Below are 21,627 nucleotides of genomic sequence, written 5' to 3' on the forward strand. Positions count from 1 at the left end.
AAGTTTCGGCATAGCTGCAACACCGATTAATGACCCTGGGAATATTAACAACCTAAAAATTGCTGTCAGTTTTACTTAGTTTGTTTTGAAAATATAAAATGTTCTGTTCTTTTAATTCATATCAAAAACATCAAATGCCAAGAAAGTTTTACTTTTAAGTTTCTGCTTAGTCTGACTACTGTGGAAATATATTTGTTGTATTGCAAATAGATGTATAACAATTTTAGTCTTAACAGCTGTGCTTTAATACTAATTTGATAAACATTGCTTTTTTGTGCATGATTTATCACCATTTGATATTTGATGTACTATTGCACCAAGAAGAAAGAATCTGTAATCTGTTTGCACTTTGCATCACCTGTTACACCTAAAATAATGGAAGTCTTCAATGCACATAATTGACATGGAATTGGTTTAGTAAATACTACTTATTTCCAGGTATTCTATTATCCCACAGCAGTGATAATTTGTTAAAATTTTCACAAAGGGCTTGCACTTTATCTTATAAAACACATAAAATAATATTTAATTTTTTTTTTTTTTTTTTTTTGTTTAAATTTGTGTAGTGTTTTCCCTAATGGGTTTAGATTAGAATATTTAAATATGGCTCAATGCACAAGGACTGTCTACCTAAGGAGAAAAGAGTGGCATAAGTAGAGCTTTAGCCATCCCAGGGCAGTCCATTTGCCTGTCAATGCACATTAAAATGTCAAAATAATATAGAAAGAAATAAATTAAAGCTATCCATTTTTTTTTATAAAAATTATTTTTATTTCAACATTTTAAAATGTTATTTTATCTGTTTTCCTATTAGCAAAATTGTTGATAACATTCTAGAATTTTTTTTGCAGTTGCTCTTTTGCTGAGAGTATAGTATTTATTAAATACAAGATACTTATTTTTAGATCTTGGGTACTTTTTATCCCGCTTGTATCTGGAAAATCTCCATTAACAAAAGTAATATCTAGAGCAGTTGTGAAGAAAATTTTGTGTAGAATTATAATATTTTGAATTTCATTTTAAGAATTGTCTTGTAGAGTAAATTATAAAAGTTCAAAGTGACTGCCCTTCCACCTTTCAGTTTCTCGATACTAAATTTATTTTTTATCATTTCTTTCAGTTTCATCTCCACATCATGAATGCTAAATTTTGTAAAAAACCTATTAAAGTTTCTAATGAAGTGCTGATATCTAGGGAAATTTAACTCGCGAGTGGTCGCGCTCATATGAGTTACACGAACACGCGCACTGGGTCCAAAAAACCCAGTTCTTGTTTTTTGAAGAAAATGTTGTGAATATTCAGAAAAAATGTGACATTTATGTCAATAATAAATTTTATGATAAAATTTTAAAAATATGCAAGTTAAAATTTTTATTTTCTCAAAATGCTTTTATGAAACAAAGTGAGCAGCACATTGAAGAAAGTGTTTTTGTGTATTCCAAATACAAATATTTTTCACATTCGGCGAAACACGGTTTTTTTTTTTTTTTTTTTTTTAAACTTTTTTGCTCTACAAACAATGCTTTTTTTTTTTTTTTTTTTTTTTTCTTTTGATAATTTTATTCCTGCAAAAAAATTTATGTCTTTCTCACTCTCGTTTTTAGAATCTATATCACTGTCTGAATCAGAATCACATGAATTAAAAATTCATGATCACTTCCATCCTCATTTTCTTCAATACATTCTTCACCAGTTGATGCCTCTGATAACTTTTACAACCTTACTTCATTGTATAATAAATAACGTGACATTTTTTCCACTTTCTATACTATCACAAATCTACTATGAAACAGTAACACGAATAGGTATTCTGGGTCTAAAAGACCTGATTGCATCAAAATCAGGACTCTGAATAAAGTCCCAATGAATAAACTTCGGAAACATAAAGAGGTCGATCTAAGACACAACTACACTGGACCTCAACAGCATGCGTGAAATATGTGCACTTTGAGAAAGGTTTGTTTAATCGTGTGGGTCCTTTGGACCCAGTGCACGCACTCGGAGATTAAAAATTTAAGGAAACATATTAATAAAAAGAATATAAATGTTATGTTAATTTATGTGTAAAATTATTTGTAATAAATAAGTTTTTAGATGCAGAACAGTTTTTAAAATGGGTTTATCTTTATGTTTTTAAGAATTAGTAAGGCAAATTTGTGTGAGAAGGAATTATACCATCACTTAGCTTGGAAGAATATTTTAAATAAAACAAATCAGAAAGTGGTCAATCTTTCTAACAAGAGTTGGCATAATAAATAAAAAAATTGCTGCTGTAGGTACATTTTGAAAATTTTAATCACGCTAACTTCCAAATCTAAGTTCAGATTATAAAATTTGACAAATTCTAAAATTTGATAAGGAATTTACTACAAAATACTAAGGAAAGCAAAAGCACAGTGAAAGTAAGCAATGAATTCATGTAATTGTGCTTATTTTATTTTAATCTTTTATGAAATCTATCAAATTACCAATAATTTTCTCATATTTTGGTTTACGAGAAACTAATGGAAATTATATGTTGTACATTATGGAGAAAGATACATGCTGCATTTGTTCATATTAAAAGGGATTTTCCATCATTCTTATGTTTTATCAGATATATTTCAAAAGAATTGGAAGTATTTTCCTTTCATGCATATTCTTTCTAAAGCATAAAAAATTAGAACAAATAAAAGATTTAAGAGAAATTTATTGCACTTTGAATACTATTTTGCAAAATTTTTAAATTTTTTTACACTGTGTCTTCATTTATTATTATTATTACAGTGCAAAGTCCGTAATCCGGACGTCCATTATCCAGAATGATCTATAATCCGGACCTCAAAGCCACAAACTTCCGCATGCGCGTCTGCTATGCATGCATGTAAATACAGTAAAGCGTTTACCCATGCGCGCTTCTGACAGAGACGTTATTGGAAAACGAAAAAATTTCGATTGACAAGTTAGCTGGTATTCTCAACACAGCAATTACAGGACTTGAATAGTGGAACTTTGTAACTGAACAAGAAATTATGTCTGTTTGTAGAATTAAAGAGAAAGTATTAGCACAAAAATGAAGCAACTTAAACAACTTACATTGAAAGAAATGTTTAATAAAATAAACAAATAAATATTAAGCTTTTTTTTTTTTTTTTTTTTTTTTTTTTTTGTAAATTTTGATACCCTTTAAATCATAATTGCTCTTTATTTCATAAATTACGGTTTCATATATTTAATTGTATAATTTCTGCATGCCATCTTACCAGATTTAAATTGAAGATCTATAATCTGGAAAAACCCCTAATCCAGAATCACCGAAGTCCTGAGGAGTCCGAATTACGGACTTTGTACTGTATTACGGTTATTAGTATTATTATTAATTATTTATTATTATTGTGCAATGTATTTCTAACTTGTTTGCTTCCGTTCCACATGTTCTTTATCAGTTCCAAAGACTCCAAAAAATGTTCCCCCATCAAAACAATTTTTTTTTCCATAGTCATAGTTATAATTTATTTTCCAGCTGTAAGGAGAGTTACCCAATCGTTTGATGCAAAAATTGCATGCGATGCAAGAACTTATTCTTATATGTTGCCAACATTTGCATTTGCTCCTAATATAGAAGGAAACTCTGAAGAATATAGGATTGATGGTAATATTTTTTGATAATTTTAAAGCTGTTATTATTATTAAAATATGTAAAAGTGAATGTAATTCTTAGTTTGTTTAAGAGATCCATTTATTTGGCATAAAAATTCAGAAATTGGTCAGTCAGAGGATACTTAGCCGAAAGGATGTTTAGCTAATGTATTGATTGAGGAAACAGCATAAGCATTTAGACAAAACTAATGTATTAAAAATTGTCTACACTTATCCAAACAATGGCTGTCTCCAGGGTACATATTGAAAAGGTTTATATAGAAATGCCATATTTTGGTTCTTATTTAATGCTAGGTATACTACACATAATTCATGATATAATTTATAAATAATAAACAGATTAAAAAGGAATATGCATTTGCAGGAAGAATTAAGGAAATATTTTTAAAACTCATGCAATTTGAATGATTTTTCACCTAAGGATATGGAACTTGCACAAGATTTTTATTTTATCATGTCTGACGTAGCTTCAAAATGCAAAATTGCCTATTTCTGGAAGAAAAAAAAAAATAAATAAAAAAATAAGAAGAACATATAAAATGTGGTATAAAGTGGGGTAGGGAAAAGTTGGTGTTGCAACTTTCTAGAGATACATAGAAAATATTAAAAGATACATAACCACCCTGATCTATATGCTAGCTTTATAATGATTTTCTATGCTGTGTATTAGATTCTTTAGGAGTTCCTGCTGTAACAAAGTGTATTTACGATGAGTAGTGCCTTTAAGCACCTGGAACTCGTAGCTGGAGGCTGTGATGCAAATTGACATTTTGTTACATTATATTGGATTTAAATCTGGAGAATATCCAGGTCACTTCATCTGCTAGATTCCTCTGCCTTTAAAATTAATCGGTCACTAGTACAGCATGATGGGGATGAGCATTATTATCCATTAAGAGAAAGTTGTTACCACCTTAAACAACTGGACATAAGAATTAAAAACCACATCTGTGTACATTACTGTATACACAGTTGCACTGCTGAAATTGTATAAGTTGGTGCATGCAGTCAAATTGATGCTTACCCATTCCTTGATTCCACTGCCTTTTACAGATGTTCTCAGGTTTATTGTATGTGTTTTGCTCCCTCTGGTTAGTGACACATCTGGAATCACTCTTCAAACAAAAAAGAGACTTATCAGTAAAGAAAACTTGACTCTATTCTGTGGTACTTCAACAATCACAATAATCTCTTTACCATTGCAGTTGAGCACATTTGACAGCCTGAGTTACTGAAACATAAATCATAAAAGCCTTTTAACTTATGATACTAGGTAGCTCAAAATGAACTGAAACCAAAGCAGGTGAAGCTTTCCATCTGATTCAGTTTGTTTTGGGCCACCGAACTGGATAGTCAAAGTACTGTAGCTGTAGTGAACTGCCTTGCAATCTGAATTGACATGAGTTGTGTTTTCTTTCAGCAACTGCTGCTGAATAATGGTACTGAGAGTGCGTTGTGACAAATTTTTGACTTTAATAAGATTATCTGCATACATTACGAGTGTCTTTAGATCATTTTCAAATTCTTGATGCTTTTGGCTACTTTTAGGTGTTTATAAACCTGTGTCAGTGACTGTTCTACTTCCATGCTTGCAGTTGCATGCCATTTCTCAAAATCCATAAAATTCCTTCTTCGCAATATATTACACCTTTCACAGGTAAATTTTTTTAAACTACTTATATAATTTTTGAAATTGAAATCTAAAGGTAGCGTGATCAATGAAAGCTCTAACCCATTACTGCACTATTCCATTGCTCATAATGTTAACAATGAATTTCAGCCGCTTTCATGTCTTCTGCACTAAGAAAACAAATCACCGATTGTATTTCACAGTCAGTGGGAATCTTAATCAGTGGCCATTCTAAGTACTCAGAAATAAATGTTAAAAGAGTTGAAAATTTTGATAATGGTGCTTGTGGCTTGCTAACAGATGTAGCTAAACAGTGCACATATGTGGAATATTGGCCACAGCATTGCTGTGCCAGAATTATAAAACAATACGTGCTTTAAAAATATGCCTCGTACACAGGCAAGGGAAATCATGTTTTCACTCAAAAAATTCCACTGCTGAGTTTTCAGTGAATAATCATGAAACAGGGCCCCCAAAACATCTTTTTACTATTCTTTGAATGATGTGTTTGTGTGTGTAATGATTTTTTTGTCAATAACTCTTATATGGAAACTTCCAAAAATTTCCATTTTCTGTATGTAAGCCTTTTGCATTCATATGCAGAATTAACTAGATTTTGTGTAAAATTGGACAAATGGAAGTGGTACTTTGCTTGAAGCTCATACAGGCCTGTATCCTTTATGTATCGCCTGTATGACTTTGAGTATAAGAAACACACATAATTTGACAACTCTGATGAAAAAAAAAGGGCATTCACTATTTTAAACTCCTGCCAACATATGTAAACAGGCAAGAAAGGTGATGTTTTCGGTCCAGAAATTTTGTAAGTAAGCTTTTAGTGAATAAACACTAATCGGGATCCCTCCCACATATTTTGACTATTTTATAGTAATGGCTGTCTGAATGTGTATGTACAGATGATGGTTTTTTCATCCATGATAATTCTTATAAAACTTCCAAAATTTCTATTTTCCTATTTAATCTTTCTACATTTGTATTAGGAGTTCATTAGATCTTGGACGAAATTGGACAACCTGAAGTGGTACTTTACAAGAAGCGCATAACGCACTTTAATGAGCACTCAGAAGTGATAAGTTATAATGGAGAACTATATTAAAATATAAATCAAAACTTTTCAGTATCTGAGACGTTTATATCAATGGGAACAATATATTAGATTTTGACTAAAATTCATAAACCAGAAGTGATACTTTACATGAAGCTCTAAACAGACTTTCGTGAAAAATTTATCCCGAGATAATCTAAATCTTCTTAAATTTCATATTTAAATTAGATGTGTGATTGAAAACAGCATATTATATTTATAAACATTAAATGTGTTTGAATTATGCTAAATACAACAAGAATAATCTCATTATGAAGATGAGCTCTGGTTATGAAACAATTAAATGCATTAAACTCAATCCTCAGTTTTGTGTTCATTTCACTTTCATTCACATTTTCAAATATAAATATTACAAATATTTTTAAAAAAAAGATATATGGCAACAATTAACACTCTACTGAAACTTCTAAAGATGAGCTGATTTTAAAGATTTTATGGTTTCATTATTAAATTTTTATACAGTATAAATGTGAAAAAATTGATGTATAGTCATCTTATTAAGAAAACTAAATACTGATATCATAAATTGGGAAAAGATTAAAAAAGAAATGTATGGCACACTTATCATTCTACCAGGGATTCTAAAGACATGCTGCTTTTAAAAATTTTGAGATTGTTAATTCATTGATTTGGAAACCAAAACACTATACGGTATACTACAATCGATGTGATATTTTCTGAGAGCAAACTTGAACACATACAATTATCTTGTACTTGAGCACATATAAGTGTCATTGTACGTTGTATATATTCCTCTTATTAAGAAAACTAAATACTGATATAAACTGGGAAAAGATTTAAAAAGAAATGTATGGCACACTTATCATTCTATCAGGGATTCTAAAGACATGCTGCTTTTAAAAATTTTGGGATTGTTAATTCATTAATTTGGAAACCAAAATACTGTACGGTATACTACAATCGATGTGATATTTTCAACTCAAATCATGAGAACAAACATGAACACATACAGTTATCTTGTACTTGAGCACATATAGGTGTCATTGTACATTGTATGGAAGAGTAGAATAATAAAAAAGGAGTAATGTTTGTAATTAATACTGAACTATAAGCTTTAGAAACAAATTAGATTATATTTACAAATTATCAACCAGAAGTGATATTTAATACTGGTAAAATTCCATGCTAAGACATTGCCAATTCCAGTCTCTGAACATCGAATTGGCAAGAGGTCATGTGCTGGCCATATCAGATTTTTTTTAATATGATGTGTTGCAGAGTATTTCAGTAAATCCAACTTGTTTTACAGTTAAAATAGTTCGAGTGAGAAAATAATTAGATGGGCAAGAAAATAATCTGAAAATTTTATAAAGTCCTTCAATCATTTAGATGGTTGATGTTAAGCCAGGGGTTCTCAAGCAGGAGAGGGGAATTTCTGTTTCAGGGATAAATGTGGTCAACCTTTTATTTATATGTTAGTTTTATTTTATGAATATAAAAAAAAAACTACTTTTATTCAAATTTTGGTATTTATTAGCATTTTCCACGCTTTTTCTTGTTTAATTTATAGAACACATTAAAAAACAATCTAAATTTAAATAAATATATGCATTTTGAGTTTGGGAATTAAGGGGAGGAATGATCATCTAGCAATGGTGAAAAGAATGCGTGGAGCAAAAAAGGTTGAGAACCACTGTTATAAGCTTTTGGAAATGTACTATAGATTTTGATATTTAGTTTTAAGAATAGATGGCTAGTATATTATTTTCTTTAAAGTGAACATAAGAATTTCAGAAGTAATTCTATAAACATGTTGAATAATGTTTTATGAGAAAAGATTTTTTTATATTTATTTATTTTTGTATTTTTCAGATGAAAAAATTAAAGAAGTAAATAAATTCTTACAGAATTACATAGGAACACATAATTTTTATAATTTTACGTCTGGAAGGTAAGCTTTTTATTTTAGATATGCATACAAATACATATTTTTATGAATATGTTTTAGAGACATAGAAATTGGCTTGCTTCAAAATTTAATCAGTTATGTCAATCTGTATATCTAAACATTTACATTTCTGTTTTTATCTACATATGTATATACATATTTACACAGATTCTCTTTTCAGATTACCTGGTGATCCCAGTTGCAAAAGATATATTTTATCATGTGAGGTAATGAATTGATGTATTTAATGAAGTGTAATACTGAACTGTGTATTAAAACCTTTAGTACAGTTATAGCTATTTCTATTAATATTTTATTTCCTATAGTTTGTTCATGATGTTATAACCATGCAATATATATTTAAGCATATTACAATATTAATAAAAGAAACATTTTCGCCTATGTTGAATATCTGTGTCAAGATGATGTAAGTGTATTGTTTACTGTTACACTGTTGAATATCAGTTTGGTTGGTGTATGTATTTTTTTAAATTATGATTTTCCTTTGTGTAAAATGTTTTTTAATGTTATTTTTTATTTGTTTGCCTGTCTGTTCTGTATTTTAGAATCTCTAATTTAATTTTTACAAGTTTAAATTGTAAGAACTTTTGTGGGGGGGGGCTAATACTTTGACTAATGTGTGCTTTTAAGCTTTCTTACATATGTGCCTTAAATAACTGCAGTATACATCTGCACTTCATGTGTTTAAAGAAAGTAATTATGCATATGTTATTAAGAACATATCCATGTAATGTATATGTTAATATATATGTTAACATATATATAAGTTATAATATGTATGTTATATAAATATTGAGCTGCATGGTTCACTGTGGCAGTTTTCTTTAATACCTAGCTATAACCACATGAATTTTAATCATAAAGATGGGAGTTCTAATCATTCAGAAGACTGTTATCAATCAAAAGGCCTTTCTACCTCTCTCTGTTTCCTAAAAAGCTGTGATCCCAGTTTAAGTTAAAGTCCCGATCCATGTATCTGGTGTAAAAATGTTGGGTGTTTGTTGGCTGAGTTTTGTGCAGTGATTTGATTTAAAGCTTGCATATTTAATTACTGTTTTCATTGGCAGAAACATCTATTTAAACATAACGTTTAGTTCTTATTGGCAGCTATTGCCCATATGTTGTGATGGTTTGTGCTGTTTTTTTTTTTTTTTTTTTTGGGGGGGGGGAATTCAAAACAAATTTTCTTCTAATTAATATTACTTTTATTTAGGGGGTGGAAGATTACAGTATTTCTGGTATGTGATGGTATTGTTAATCTGTGCAGTGCCTTATGTTTGTTATGAGAACTGGACGCCTATTCTATGATCACTGGATCTGTCTACAACTTGAGCGAACAATATTAACTCAAAAAACCGGTATGGACAGCCATCAACAACTTATCGGAGAAAGCCATTCTGTGGTCCTCAGTTGGTGGGCGGGTGGGTCCATTTAACTTTACTGGAAGGGGACAAGGCTTCAAGGAGCTTTAGACCAATCGCAGTACAGACGAGTGACGAAATTTATAACGCGCGCTGGCTGAAGTTCTAGGAATATTCTCCTATTATTTCACCAACTCACGCGCTGCATTTGTAGTTCGAAAAAAATTGCACAAAACAGTATTATGACCAAATGCCTATATTAGGATGGAGGATTACATTATTCAGAATTTCATGCCTCTAGGTACCGTTGTTTATCACAGTGCGAGAAACATTCGTACATTCTGCAGATTCCTCAGTATTTAATTTCTTTAAATATAATAGAGTGCCATAATACTTGGTGGCAACGATTTGAAAAGTGAAACGCCACAAAGTGGCAAAACGAAATTAATAGCCCCTGGACTAAAACTTATTTTTAAAAGTATCACACTAGTAGTAGTACAGCTACTGAAAAAGATATTATAAAGCTGTTTTACAGTTTTATAATTTTTTTTTTTTTAATTTTTATTTTACAGTAGTGTGAATTTCGCGTAATAGTGAACATTTTTTGTGTTCACAGTATTATTCGTAAGGTATTCAACTGTTAGATTTTAAAGTAAACGTAATTCTTGCTGTACATAAATCGAGTAGAAGCTTGTCGGATGTCTATATTTGTATTAAATGAAGAAAGTTTATGTGCTTGATAAACTTATTATCTTCTACATTTTTAAAGCATACAATTACAATTTATATCTATAATTTCAGGAATAGTATAACCTTTCTTTCAGTAGAAATTGCGTTCTTGTTTTCTGAATGTGGCTCCAAATACTCTCTCAGTTCATCGCAAATTAAGATAACTATAAATTTTGGCAATCTGAAATACACAATGAAAACATCTTTTGGCAGAGTAAAAGCATCAATATATTTTCTATAAATTCGCCACCGATTCAGAGATCTATGACCGTATTCTTCGTTTAAATATGAAAAAATCAGCAGCGAAAACACATACAAAGCCATTGTCTACTTAGTACGTCAACTGCACAACCCTGATTGACGACGCAGCAACACTTTTTCACGCGCTTCCGACAACTTCCGTACTCAGAGAATATAGGATGTCGAGCAGACCTGTTTTTTACTAGCAGCGACATCTGGCGGCCCACAACTTGCTGTCGACTCTCGTAGCGTAGAATAACCGTCCTGAACTCCATATTTTATGCACTCATAACGTTCTAGTCAACCTTTGTTTATCTGTTACTGAAATGATATTGTGTTGATTTGTAGTTAATTTTTTATTTTAAAAAAACAGACAAAGAGATATTAGTTTATTTTTGAATGGAAATATTTAATTTCTGAATGAAATATGCAGACTTATTTATAAACAGATTTATATTGTTACGTTATTTTCTTCCTTCACGCTCATACGGGGTTCGTGCGGATTTGGAGTGAATAATGATGACAGCAGTTGATGAAGTATCAAAACACACTTTATTTACCGGTATTGTCAGGACAGCTCCAAAACACGTTTTACAGTCGTCGATGAACTACTATAAACACGCTGACACGATCAGCAACACAGCCCCAGGTTATCAGGCTATCACAGTGGAGACAGCTTCACTGCAAAGCACCAGAGTACAGCTCCCGACTCTGCTCGGTCGTTCTCGAAACTCCACATACTCTCGAGACTCTCCACACGATGCACTCGACGATACACAAGAGTATAGCTCTCGACTGAGCACAGTCTGACTAACTATCTAACACTCTAGACGAGGCACACACTCCTCTGTCTGACTGCAGACCAGCAGGGTTTATATAGCTTTTAGCTTGTGTTCGAGAACAATCTGGGCTAAACCGATAAGAATTCTTTCCAAAGGTTCTCCATCCATGGCATGTCGCCAAATGGGTGATTTCTCGCCAAATGTGGCAACCCTGTCTTCCTTGCTATTTTATGACAACCCTAAAACTGCTTTGCGGGGAAGCTATCTTACAGTGCCTTGACATTTCATAACAATATTTTGTTATTCATTTTTAACCTTGGGTTTTATAAATTATTGCAAAATTTAAAATATTATTCTGATATTGAGAATTTTGTATTAATATATTATTATACTGAAATCATAAATTGTTTTTAGATGTTTAAATTTTCATTATACTGAAATCATAAATTGTTTTTAAACTTTTACTTAAAAGTTTTTATAAAAGTTTTTAAACTTTTTTAATTTTACTATTGTGAATCACATTGATGAAGTATATTTTTAATTATCTTTTTAGTTCGCAGAGTGTTAAAAAATGATAACCATAGGCTTTATTACTAAATGCTGATTATAGATATGCTCTTTTAGATGCAAATTTTCAAACAATAAGATGAAAAGTTTTTTTAAAACATTTTCAGCATTGTGTTTATAGAGCTGTCTACATATAAAATCCAACTTTTTATATGGTTTGCATAGGACAGAAATTTAGATTTGTAAAATATTGTTAATAATTTATTAAGGCAGACATTTCTATAACTTTTTGTGAAAATTATGGAAATATTTGAGAACAAATTTACTAATTTAAGGTACTTTTAGGTGTCTTTTCCAATTTGAATCGGCAGTTTTTTTTACTTAGGTTTAGAGAATTATTTATAAATATCCTGTTGACCTTTACAATGAAAGATACAGAATATTTTTTACAATAAGCTTGCATTTTTTACAAACATCCTGATATTTATGAACTACATATTATTTTAAACTATTTCTTTAGTCCTGAAAGACTTATAGTTTTATTGATACCATTTTCCCATTTGTGAATTTTCAATTTTACAAAGTGTTTAATTGATGTAATTTTGGAAAATTAAAAGTGTGTTGCATTTAATTGATTGAAGCATTATGTTTATTTTACTGATTAGGATTTTTGCTTGGCAGGTTCTATACAATACGTTAAATTTTGTATTTGCACCTACTGTATTGAAACTATTATAAAATCATTGCCCTTATTATGTAAAATTTTACAGCTGATTACATGAAACATTTTAAGGAAATAGAGCCTGTAATCCTCTTTTTTTTTTTTTTTTTTTTTTTTCATACATTGCATTGTTATGAGTAAATGTGAAACAAAATGCACAGTAGATAAAGTACATTGACAAGAGTTTAAAATTTTATTCTTTCTTTCTGTATGATTGAAATATTAATATATCTTCTGATAATGTTTGAAGCATGCTAAATTGAGTAGTGCAACAGCCCTAGTGGGCCGAGGCCAGCAGTACCCCGAAATTTGCTTTCTTGACCATGGGCCCCATGGTGCATAAGTATATGGCCTGTACAAGTGGTCAGCTTGTCGCAAGACCCCCAGTGTTTAGTCCCCAAGCGAACTTGGTACTCATTTTATTGACCCAAGAGATGCAAATCTGCATGATGCACTAGCCACTGTGCCAGTGGGCCTCTGTTTGAAGCATAACAAAGTTTATTCTTAACGAGTTTTCTGGCTTTATTATTAGCATATGATTTTAATGCATGAGAACAGGTTGTTTGTTCTCTGGCATGGATTTGCTATTCTATTATAAGTTAATAGTATTACTTTACTGCTTCAGCTCTTTCTTGTAAAACATTCTGCATTTTGTTTAAATGTTTCAGGTTTTCAAGAAAATATTATATTATTTAATTATTAGAACACATATATTCATATCATTGATCATTTGGCACAAAGCTTACTGGAAAAGTGGCACTCACAATTAAGTTGTCAAACAAAGAAATTATCGAAAATACCAATACTCATTGCAGTTGTATTTTTAGGTTTTTCTCTAGTTTGCTAAATTGTGCATGAGAATTTCAAATTTAGCTTTTTCTACCCATAAAACATGGAATGCTCATGTTTAATTTTCTTTCTTTTTCTGGTTGTCTTTGGATAGCTTGCTTCTGACAGTAGCTATACATAAATGTGGGTTCTTTAGTTTCAAAATCACAATTCATGTTCAAACAAAACACATTTAATAAAACATTAATACATCTATAATATAATTCATCTATTAATACAGCATCTATGTCATCTTACATCTGTAAAACAACATCTTACATCTCCTATCATAAAACAAAGTGGCAATAGTTTTATCAATTTCACTCGTGCAGTCAACAGCTAAAATTTAAACAGCGCACGAGGAAAAATATTAAGCTGTGGATTTAAAATCCCACATTCAGCCTTCCTGCTATGCGTCGACCTCAACGACATTATTCTACTCTTGACAACATAAATCATTGGTCATCTTACATCATCGTTGTCTTTGGTAAAAGAACCATCATCAAGAATAAGCCGAAACCTGAAAATAAGTATGAAAGGACAGATGAAGATTGTGTGCTAAGGACAAAATTGAAAGAAAACATTTTAATTGTCCTTCATCTTCGCAACAATAACATCGTCAACAGTCCCTTCTACTTTTCAGTAAATTTCATCTAAATCAAAAACTATCTTCAATCTTTAACAATTTTGGAAACGTTCATTTCATCTTAAAAATAACAGTAACTGAGATAAAAGTCATTATTAGATATGAAAATCACAGTTCGGCTATCAGTTGTATCACTCCGAATTAAAACGTCATAGTCAGAATTATTCTATACATCTTCTGCTTGAAAATTAGAAGCATTCTGTTTGCTTACTCCAGATATAAAATTAACAGCTGATATTGCTTTAGGAAATCTTGTTTTGGGGACAGAAGGTTCTTCAAAGAAAGATTTACGTCTCATATATGTCCTTGTCTTAGGTTTAGTTGATTCGTAAGTTGAAGTCGCAATAGAAAATGTTGTTGGAACAGCATCAGCATCACCTAGGTCTCCATAATGTTCCCAATCATCAGCATCTAGAATTTCTCGCAACTTACGAAATTTTTCTTCAGTCATACACATGTTTCTTTCCAATTCTGCTTGTTTGTCATATAATCTCTTCTTCATCATTTTTCTCATGCAATCTTCTTCTAAAGCTAGCATTTCTTGTATTTTCAATTTAACATGTTGAACTTCTTTTTTTTTTTCTCAGACAGGATTTTATTTTTGGTTCTCATCTGAAATTTTGTAGTTTCTACTTCCTTTTTGGCTTCTGATAGTTGTTTCAGTAACATTTCTACACTCTGTTCTAATACAGAAAGTTTTCTTTCCAAAGATCTAACTTGTTGTTCAGGAGCATTCAAATCCATTTGTAAAATAGTTTTCCCCTGTTTTAGTTGTTCTTTATCTATAATTGGTAAACGTCTGGGTCTCAAAGAAATAGGTTGGTCATCTTTTAAAGTACTAAGCATTTCAATATTGGTAGATTTTTCTTTGGCTTGTCTTCCTTTAGGATTTTCAGATATACCAGGATCCAGTTCTTCAGCTGGAAGTTTCTCTCTGTTTACTCTTTCTTACTATTGATATTTCTGTTTCACCAGCATTATATTCAACTAGTTTCTCAGATTCTGAATTCTTTCTTTTTCTAGAACTCTTTGGCTTTGAAGTAGGTTTTTTGGAATCATTAATTTTTCTATTACTCTCTTTGATTTCCTGAAATTTCTTAGGTGGATTTTTTCTTCTTCTTTTAGGAATGGAATTCTTCCCTTCCTCTACATTTTGCAATTTTCCTTGTCTACGTTTAACATCACTTTTCTCTTCCTGAGACACCTCTTCCTTTAATTCATTTTCAACAGCATCTGTTTCTTCTATAGGGATTTTCAGTTTTATTGGGAATATAACTTTCAATTAAGTGTTTTACTTTGGACTTACATGCTTTAGTAATATCCGAACAATTATATAATCCATTTTCTTGACCAACAGTTATAAACATTAAATTCGATTCATTTTCATCTTCTGCTACTTTCATAGATATGCCATTCTTGTTTATAATAATTTCCATTTGCGAAAGCAATTCATTTCCAATAACAGCATTTTCTTTCATTGTTCCTTGAGGTACAACATAAATATTAGATTTAATTTCACAATCATCAATTCGTATGGAACCTTTAAAATAACCAACAGGTTTTACTTTATTACTACCAAAGCCTGCTAGAATCAAATTGGAAGAATTAATACTAGGTGAACCAATTACTTTATAAATATTTTCCGATACTATATTTATATCACTTCCTGTGTCAATAAGAGCTTTTACTTCTACATTATTTATCGATACAGCTTTATGCATATCATTTAACTGCTTCTTTACAAATATATGATTCACTCTGGCAAGGTCTTTTATATTTGTCTTATTTTTTATACATTCTGTGGCTACGTTACCAAATAAATTACAACGAAAGCATTTTTTTCCCTTGCTCTTATTTTTGCAGAAATTCTTCACGTGACCAAGATTTCCGCAGTTATAGCAACGAATATTTGTTTTTATTTTACTTTCAAAATGGTCGCTTCTGGTTTTAGAATTAGGCTTAACGGATTTGTTTTTATCATTATCTAATTTAATTTTTTCATATATCTTAAGCTTTTCCTGAAATTCTGCCAACGTTTTACAACTATAAAGAATGGCTTTATTAAATGTAGAATTGTTTATACCATTAATAACATATTCAAATAAAGCGGCGTTTTCAATATTACCTTTAGAACACATAGTTTTAATTACCAAAAAATATTCATATAGCGATTCTTTTTCCTGCATTTTACATTTTGATAATAATTCATGTAACTGAGCAGAGTTATACTGAACACCATATTCATTTACTAATAAAGCCTTAACAGCATTCCACGAATTAATTTTCGTTTCACTTTCAATAAATAATTTTGCTTTACCAGTTAAAGATCTTTTGGCGAATATCAATTTCTGTAATTCATTTAGTTTTAACAAATTAGATACATCCTCAAAGTTCTCAATGAATTTGTAAACCGAATTATACGGATTACCATCAAATTTAGAAATCAAGCTTTCAATATCATTAAAATTTATATACATATTTGAAAACTGTGAACTGACGACTTACTAATATTTTGTTTTACCTCATAATCTTCATCAATAACAGTAAAAGAAGAGTCGTTGAAAATTTGATAAGTTGATGCATCGATTTCACTATTAACAGAAGTGTTCCTTCTTTCATCCAATATTGCTTCATATTCTTCTATTTGTTGTTTGTAATTTGATCCCGATTCTGACACCAATTTTTTGAGTTCTTTAGTTTCAAAATCACAATTCATGTTCAAACAAAACACATTTAATAAAACATTAATACATCTATAATATAATTTATTAATACAGCATCTATGTCATCTTACATCTATAAAACAACATCTTACATCTCCTCTCATAAAACAAAGTGGCGAGAGTTCTATCAATTTCACTCGTGCAGTCAACAGCTAAAATTTAAACAGCGCGCGAGGAAAAATATTAAGTTGTGGATTTAAAATCCCACATAAATATTTATATACATACTAGCAGCTTCGCTGCCAGCCTTTGTCTGGCTTTTAAATGTACCAGAAAAATGGCTGAAAGGAACACCAAATGTTAAATTTAAAAACTGTGTAGAATTTTACCTTCCAGAACAACTTCATAAAAAAAAAACATTATTACGTATAACAAAATTACAATGAAATAAGCAATATCCCTTAATACAAATATTAATTAAAATAAATTAACCAACTTCCCTTTGCAAAATCTTAAGAACTCAAATGGTATAAAGGAAGTTAAAAACATTGTTTCCTAAAAAAATCACTGAAAACTTTTCAATATCTTAAAAACAGTGAAATGAGCAATAAATAACATAAAAGAATACAAAAAAACAAAAATTCTGAAAAGTATAATTAATGATATTTTATCTTATATTTTCAAGAGAAAAAAATTACAATGAAATAAGCTATATCCCTTAATACAAATATTAATTATCCTAATAAAAAAAATGAACCAACTTTAAGTTTAAGAAAAAAAATCATGCAAAACTTTTCAATATCTTACAAACAGTGAAATAAGCAAAAAATAACATGAAAGCAACTCAAAAAACATAAAATTCCACGCAGAATTTTACTCTGCAGAAAAACTTTATAAAAAAAACAATAAAAATCTATTATATATATATATATATATATATATGACAATAAAATATGCCAATCTCTTAAAAATAGTGACATAAGAAATACGATGAAAAATTGTTGCCAAACCCATATTTCTAAAAGAATGAAACTATTCAAAATGAAGCGATTTCGTCAGAAATCTATCCAAAATCACATTTTAAAGATGTGAGAAGTGTACTCAGAAGCTTCACTTAAAAAAATTTTTAAAAATGCATCATTTTTCCAAAATTCTTTTTGTAAAAGCAGTTGCAAGGATAAAAATTTAACGTGTCCAAAAATCAAAGAAAAATAAACTGTACATTTAAAAAAAAAAAAAAAAAAAACTATTTTAGAAAAAATATCGTTGAAAAGTTGTTAAGCTCCCTTTGTTAAATAAATTCGTATTTAATCGATTTATTGAAACACAAAATTTATTTTAAGTTCGTAAAATAGCTAAGTGCCTATGTTTCATGACAATGGGAAAATGGAGTGTGTAGAGCAAAATCCCGCTTTCCTATAGCCCATTATGTCTCAAAATGACGCGATTACATCACAAAACATAAAATTAAAAAAATTCGAATTCGAATTTTAGAAAAATTGCTTCGAGGTGCACTGGCTCTTTTCTAGATGCAACTATGTACCAAACTTCGTAGTCGTGGGTCTATTAGCTTACGTGCAGCGCGAACAAAAGACACACACACAGACAGACTCTTTCTTTTATTATACGTAGAGATAATATTGGACAACCATATTAAAAATTTTGTTTGACAACTTAATTGTGAGTGCAAGTTTTCCAGTAAGTTTCATGACAAATGATCAATGATATAAATATATTATGTATTCTAATAATTAAAAGATTTTTATCACAGTTCAAGAAGAATTCAGTAGCAGTTCTGAAAGTGTCTTTTATGATGAAATGAATTTAATGAACCAGTGAGATGACATTTTTCATTACATCCCTCTGTTCTTTTGATTCAAAAAGCATACAAGTGGCTAATTGACTAAAACTGCTAAAAACTAGGAATTTACCTAGTTCTATTTCTGGTACAAGAACAGGCTTCTTGCTGAAAGAAATTTTTAGTTCTACCCTTGAGTAACATAAATATAGGGCAGTTTTTGAAAGAAAATCTTTTACGAAATCATTTTTTCCCATTGGCAAAGAGCTCCTTTGCCTGTGCGTAATTAACAATTGAACCCGTATATTTTAAGATGTTTATTTTACTATGCAAGGAGGTCTGAAAAATATGGTTTATTTCCTTAAATACATATTGTAGACATGTATTCCCAGTAGTAAATAGATAGAGGATTTCATGAATATAGATTCAATACACATAAAAGCATTTTGTAAACACAAAGTCTAGTATTTTATATTATTCCTTCACAGTAGAAAGACCATTTAGTAATAATGCTTTGATAATTATCTTGTTAAATGTGCTTTTCTGTGGTTTCTGAATGATTAGAACTGTATCATAAGTAAATATGTAAAATTGAAAGTCAAATTCATAATTTCTAAACTATATCATAATTACAATGATTTTATTTTGACAAGCACTTTTTATTTATAATGGATTTTTTATTTATTTTTTTTTTTTATTTTTTTTTTTTATTTTAATTTTTTTTTTTTTTTTTTTTTTTTTTTTAAACATTAAGGTACAAGTTTTTAAACAATGTACTTGCTGATGGCAGAATTTTTTTTTAATGCTTCTTGTATAGCAAAATGTGAAATGAAAAAATATTTATTTTAGTATTTTGTATATATATTTAATTGAAATTTACATTGATATATATATATATATATATATATCAATGTAAATTTCAGTGTGGCCCTCCATTTGAATCCTGTGGTCTAGAACTTTCAGTGATAAAAATCAAAGGACAGAGCTTTATGCTTCATCAAATAAGAAAGATGGTAGGACTTACTATAGCATTCATGCGCAATTTGGCTGATGACAGTATTTTAGAAAAAATTTGGCTTAAGGAACGGGTAAGATAACATGTTTGTTTGGTGTAAAATTCCTTTTCAATTTATTTTTTACAGTACAATTTTTTAAAATTAATATTGTCTAAATATTTATGCTTTTAACAATTATTAATATAATAGAGCAAAAGTCCGATATTCTGGTGCATTCAGGCCTTTAGCAATACTAAATTATCCAACTTAAATTTTATAATGCTGCAAAACAGGTTTTTTTTTTTTTTTTTTTTTTTTTTTTTTTCCATAAATGAATGCATTGAAAAATGAAAAAAAGTGCATGCAGTAATTCTGAAAGTATATTTAATGAGATAAATTCATTAGTAGATAAACTGATTTAGTTACATTAAGTAAGTTTTACTTTGAAATATCTATCATTGCAAATGCATAAAATCTCTTCAGGCAAGGTTGTTCATCTGCTTCATAAATTCTGCTCTCCATGCCTCCCCCCTTCCTTTTTTCAAAAATGCTTTGCATGTGAATATTGATTATGTTATGCTTTTTATTTCTGCAAGAAATTATGCAAATGTATTTCACACTTCATTAGTCTGATACCAAGTGATCTTAGTTGAATCTCCTTCATTATTACTTTCTGTTTCACTTGCCATGTTCAGATTCAATACACTTTAAGTTATAATGTCACTTAACTCTTGCTCTTTGTTGCATTTTTGTCATTTTTAGTCCATTCCATTATTTTGTTTTTTAAAAGCATTATGTATCGTTCTAATTGAAACTAAAATATTTTTAATATTTCTAAAAGATTGGACATTTGATTATAAAGTTAAAAATGAGATAAAATACTGTGAGTTGTCATGCTAAAACCATGCTTAAGCACTAGAAAAAAGTACAGAAGCTTTCTCAGATACATTTGCTTTCACAGCATTTGTTTTGTCAGCTGTAGCTAGAATGGATAGCTTTATCATGTTCATCATCTTTTAATGGTTTCCACAGGATTATTGTACTCAGAGTTGACTTCCCATATGTATAGGAAATTGAAGGGAAGGTGTCTGCTGCAACACAGCTTGGCAGTAATTTCAGATGCATTTTTTTAAATTTGAGGCTATATTTATGCAGAGATTTGGTGATGATTTTTGTCTGTCCAAATGAGTTGTTGATTATGGATGCTTGATGAAGTATTTGACTAAAGATATGCCATTTTTCTTTCGTGAAATGGTTGGAAGAGAGCTTGGAGATTTTTTTTTTTTTTTTTTTCTCTTCAATGAAATTTTCATTTTTTCTTTCTCTTATTGACAGTTTTCTGAATATTTTGAGCCCATATACTGAGTTTCTGTGTTTGTATCCTTGTTACGAATCAGGATAGTATATACACACCTATTATGGAGGCACCTGATTTATCAGATCTTAACAATTTCCAGATGGATGGGGCTAAGGTGATGGCAAGTTTATAACCTAATCGTTAAAAATGGAGCAGTTACATAGGCTGACAGAATAGGGAAATTCACTATTATTTGATGATTGCTTTGATAACAACAATACTTGAAAAATGACTGTAGAAGCTTGTTTATTGGTTTTCTTGGTAAGATTTTTTCTCACAAAATCAGGAAGATATCTATTGTTTTCAGCAGTGTGGAACAGAAATCCTTGCATGTTACAAATAAAAATAAAAGGCAGCTCTGCTTTATGCAGATGAAAAGGGGAACATACAAATAGGGTTATTGCTGGGCTGCAATTGGCTTATGATAAATTGTAATCTGAAGAAAATTGTGTTTTCTAATAATTAAAGGATGAAGAAATTGAATGCTGTTGACTTTTGACTTTTCAGTTGACTGTAAATTATGAGTTGGGGAAATTGTTCTGAAATAATGCATAGCAAGAATTAATTTTCAGAATTCACATTAATTTTCTGAATGTTTCCATAGCACAAATATATCATCTATATACCTCTTTTAAAAAATGTAATGTAATTTATATTCAGTCAAAAGTCTTTAAT

General features: G+C 29.9%; 1 protein-coding gene across 5 annotated transcripts in view; it reads left to right on the forward strand.

Annotated features, from left to right (window-relative positions):
- Pus1 (Pseudouridine synthase 1) overlaps positions 1–21,627 on the forward strand; it is a 54,052-nt gene that overhangs the window by 16,942 nt on the left and 15,483 nt on the right. For 4 of the 5 annotated variants that reach the window (XM_035361894.2, XM_035361895.2, XM_035361896.2 and 1 more), the window contains exons 5-8: positions 3,503–3,631; positions 8,229–8,307; positions 8,486–8,531; positions 19,524–19,688. In XM_035361894.2, coding sequence (XP_035217785.1) covers positions 3,503–3,631; positions 8,229–8,307; positions 8,486–8,531; positions 19,524–19,688 — 419 coding nt within the window. The remainder of the gene's footprint in view (positions 1–3,502; positions 3,632–8,228; positions 8,308–8,485; positions 8,532–19,523; positions 19,689–21,627) is intronic. The other variant, XM_085821067.1, reaches the window with a different exon arrangement.

Source organism: Stegodyphus dumicola, chromosome 7, assembly GCF_044657685.1.
Source record: "Stegodyphus dumicola isolate Sdum_Otavi_A_Nest chromosome 7, ASM4465768v1".
Taxonomy (NCBI): Eukaryota; Metazoa; Arthropoda; class Arachnida; order Araneae; family Eresidae; genus Stegodyphus; species Stegodyphus dumicola.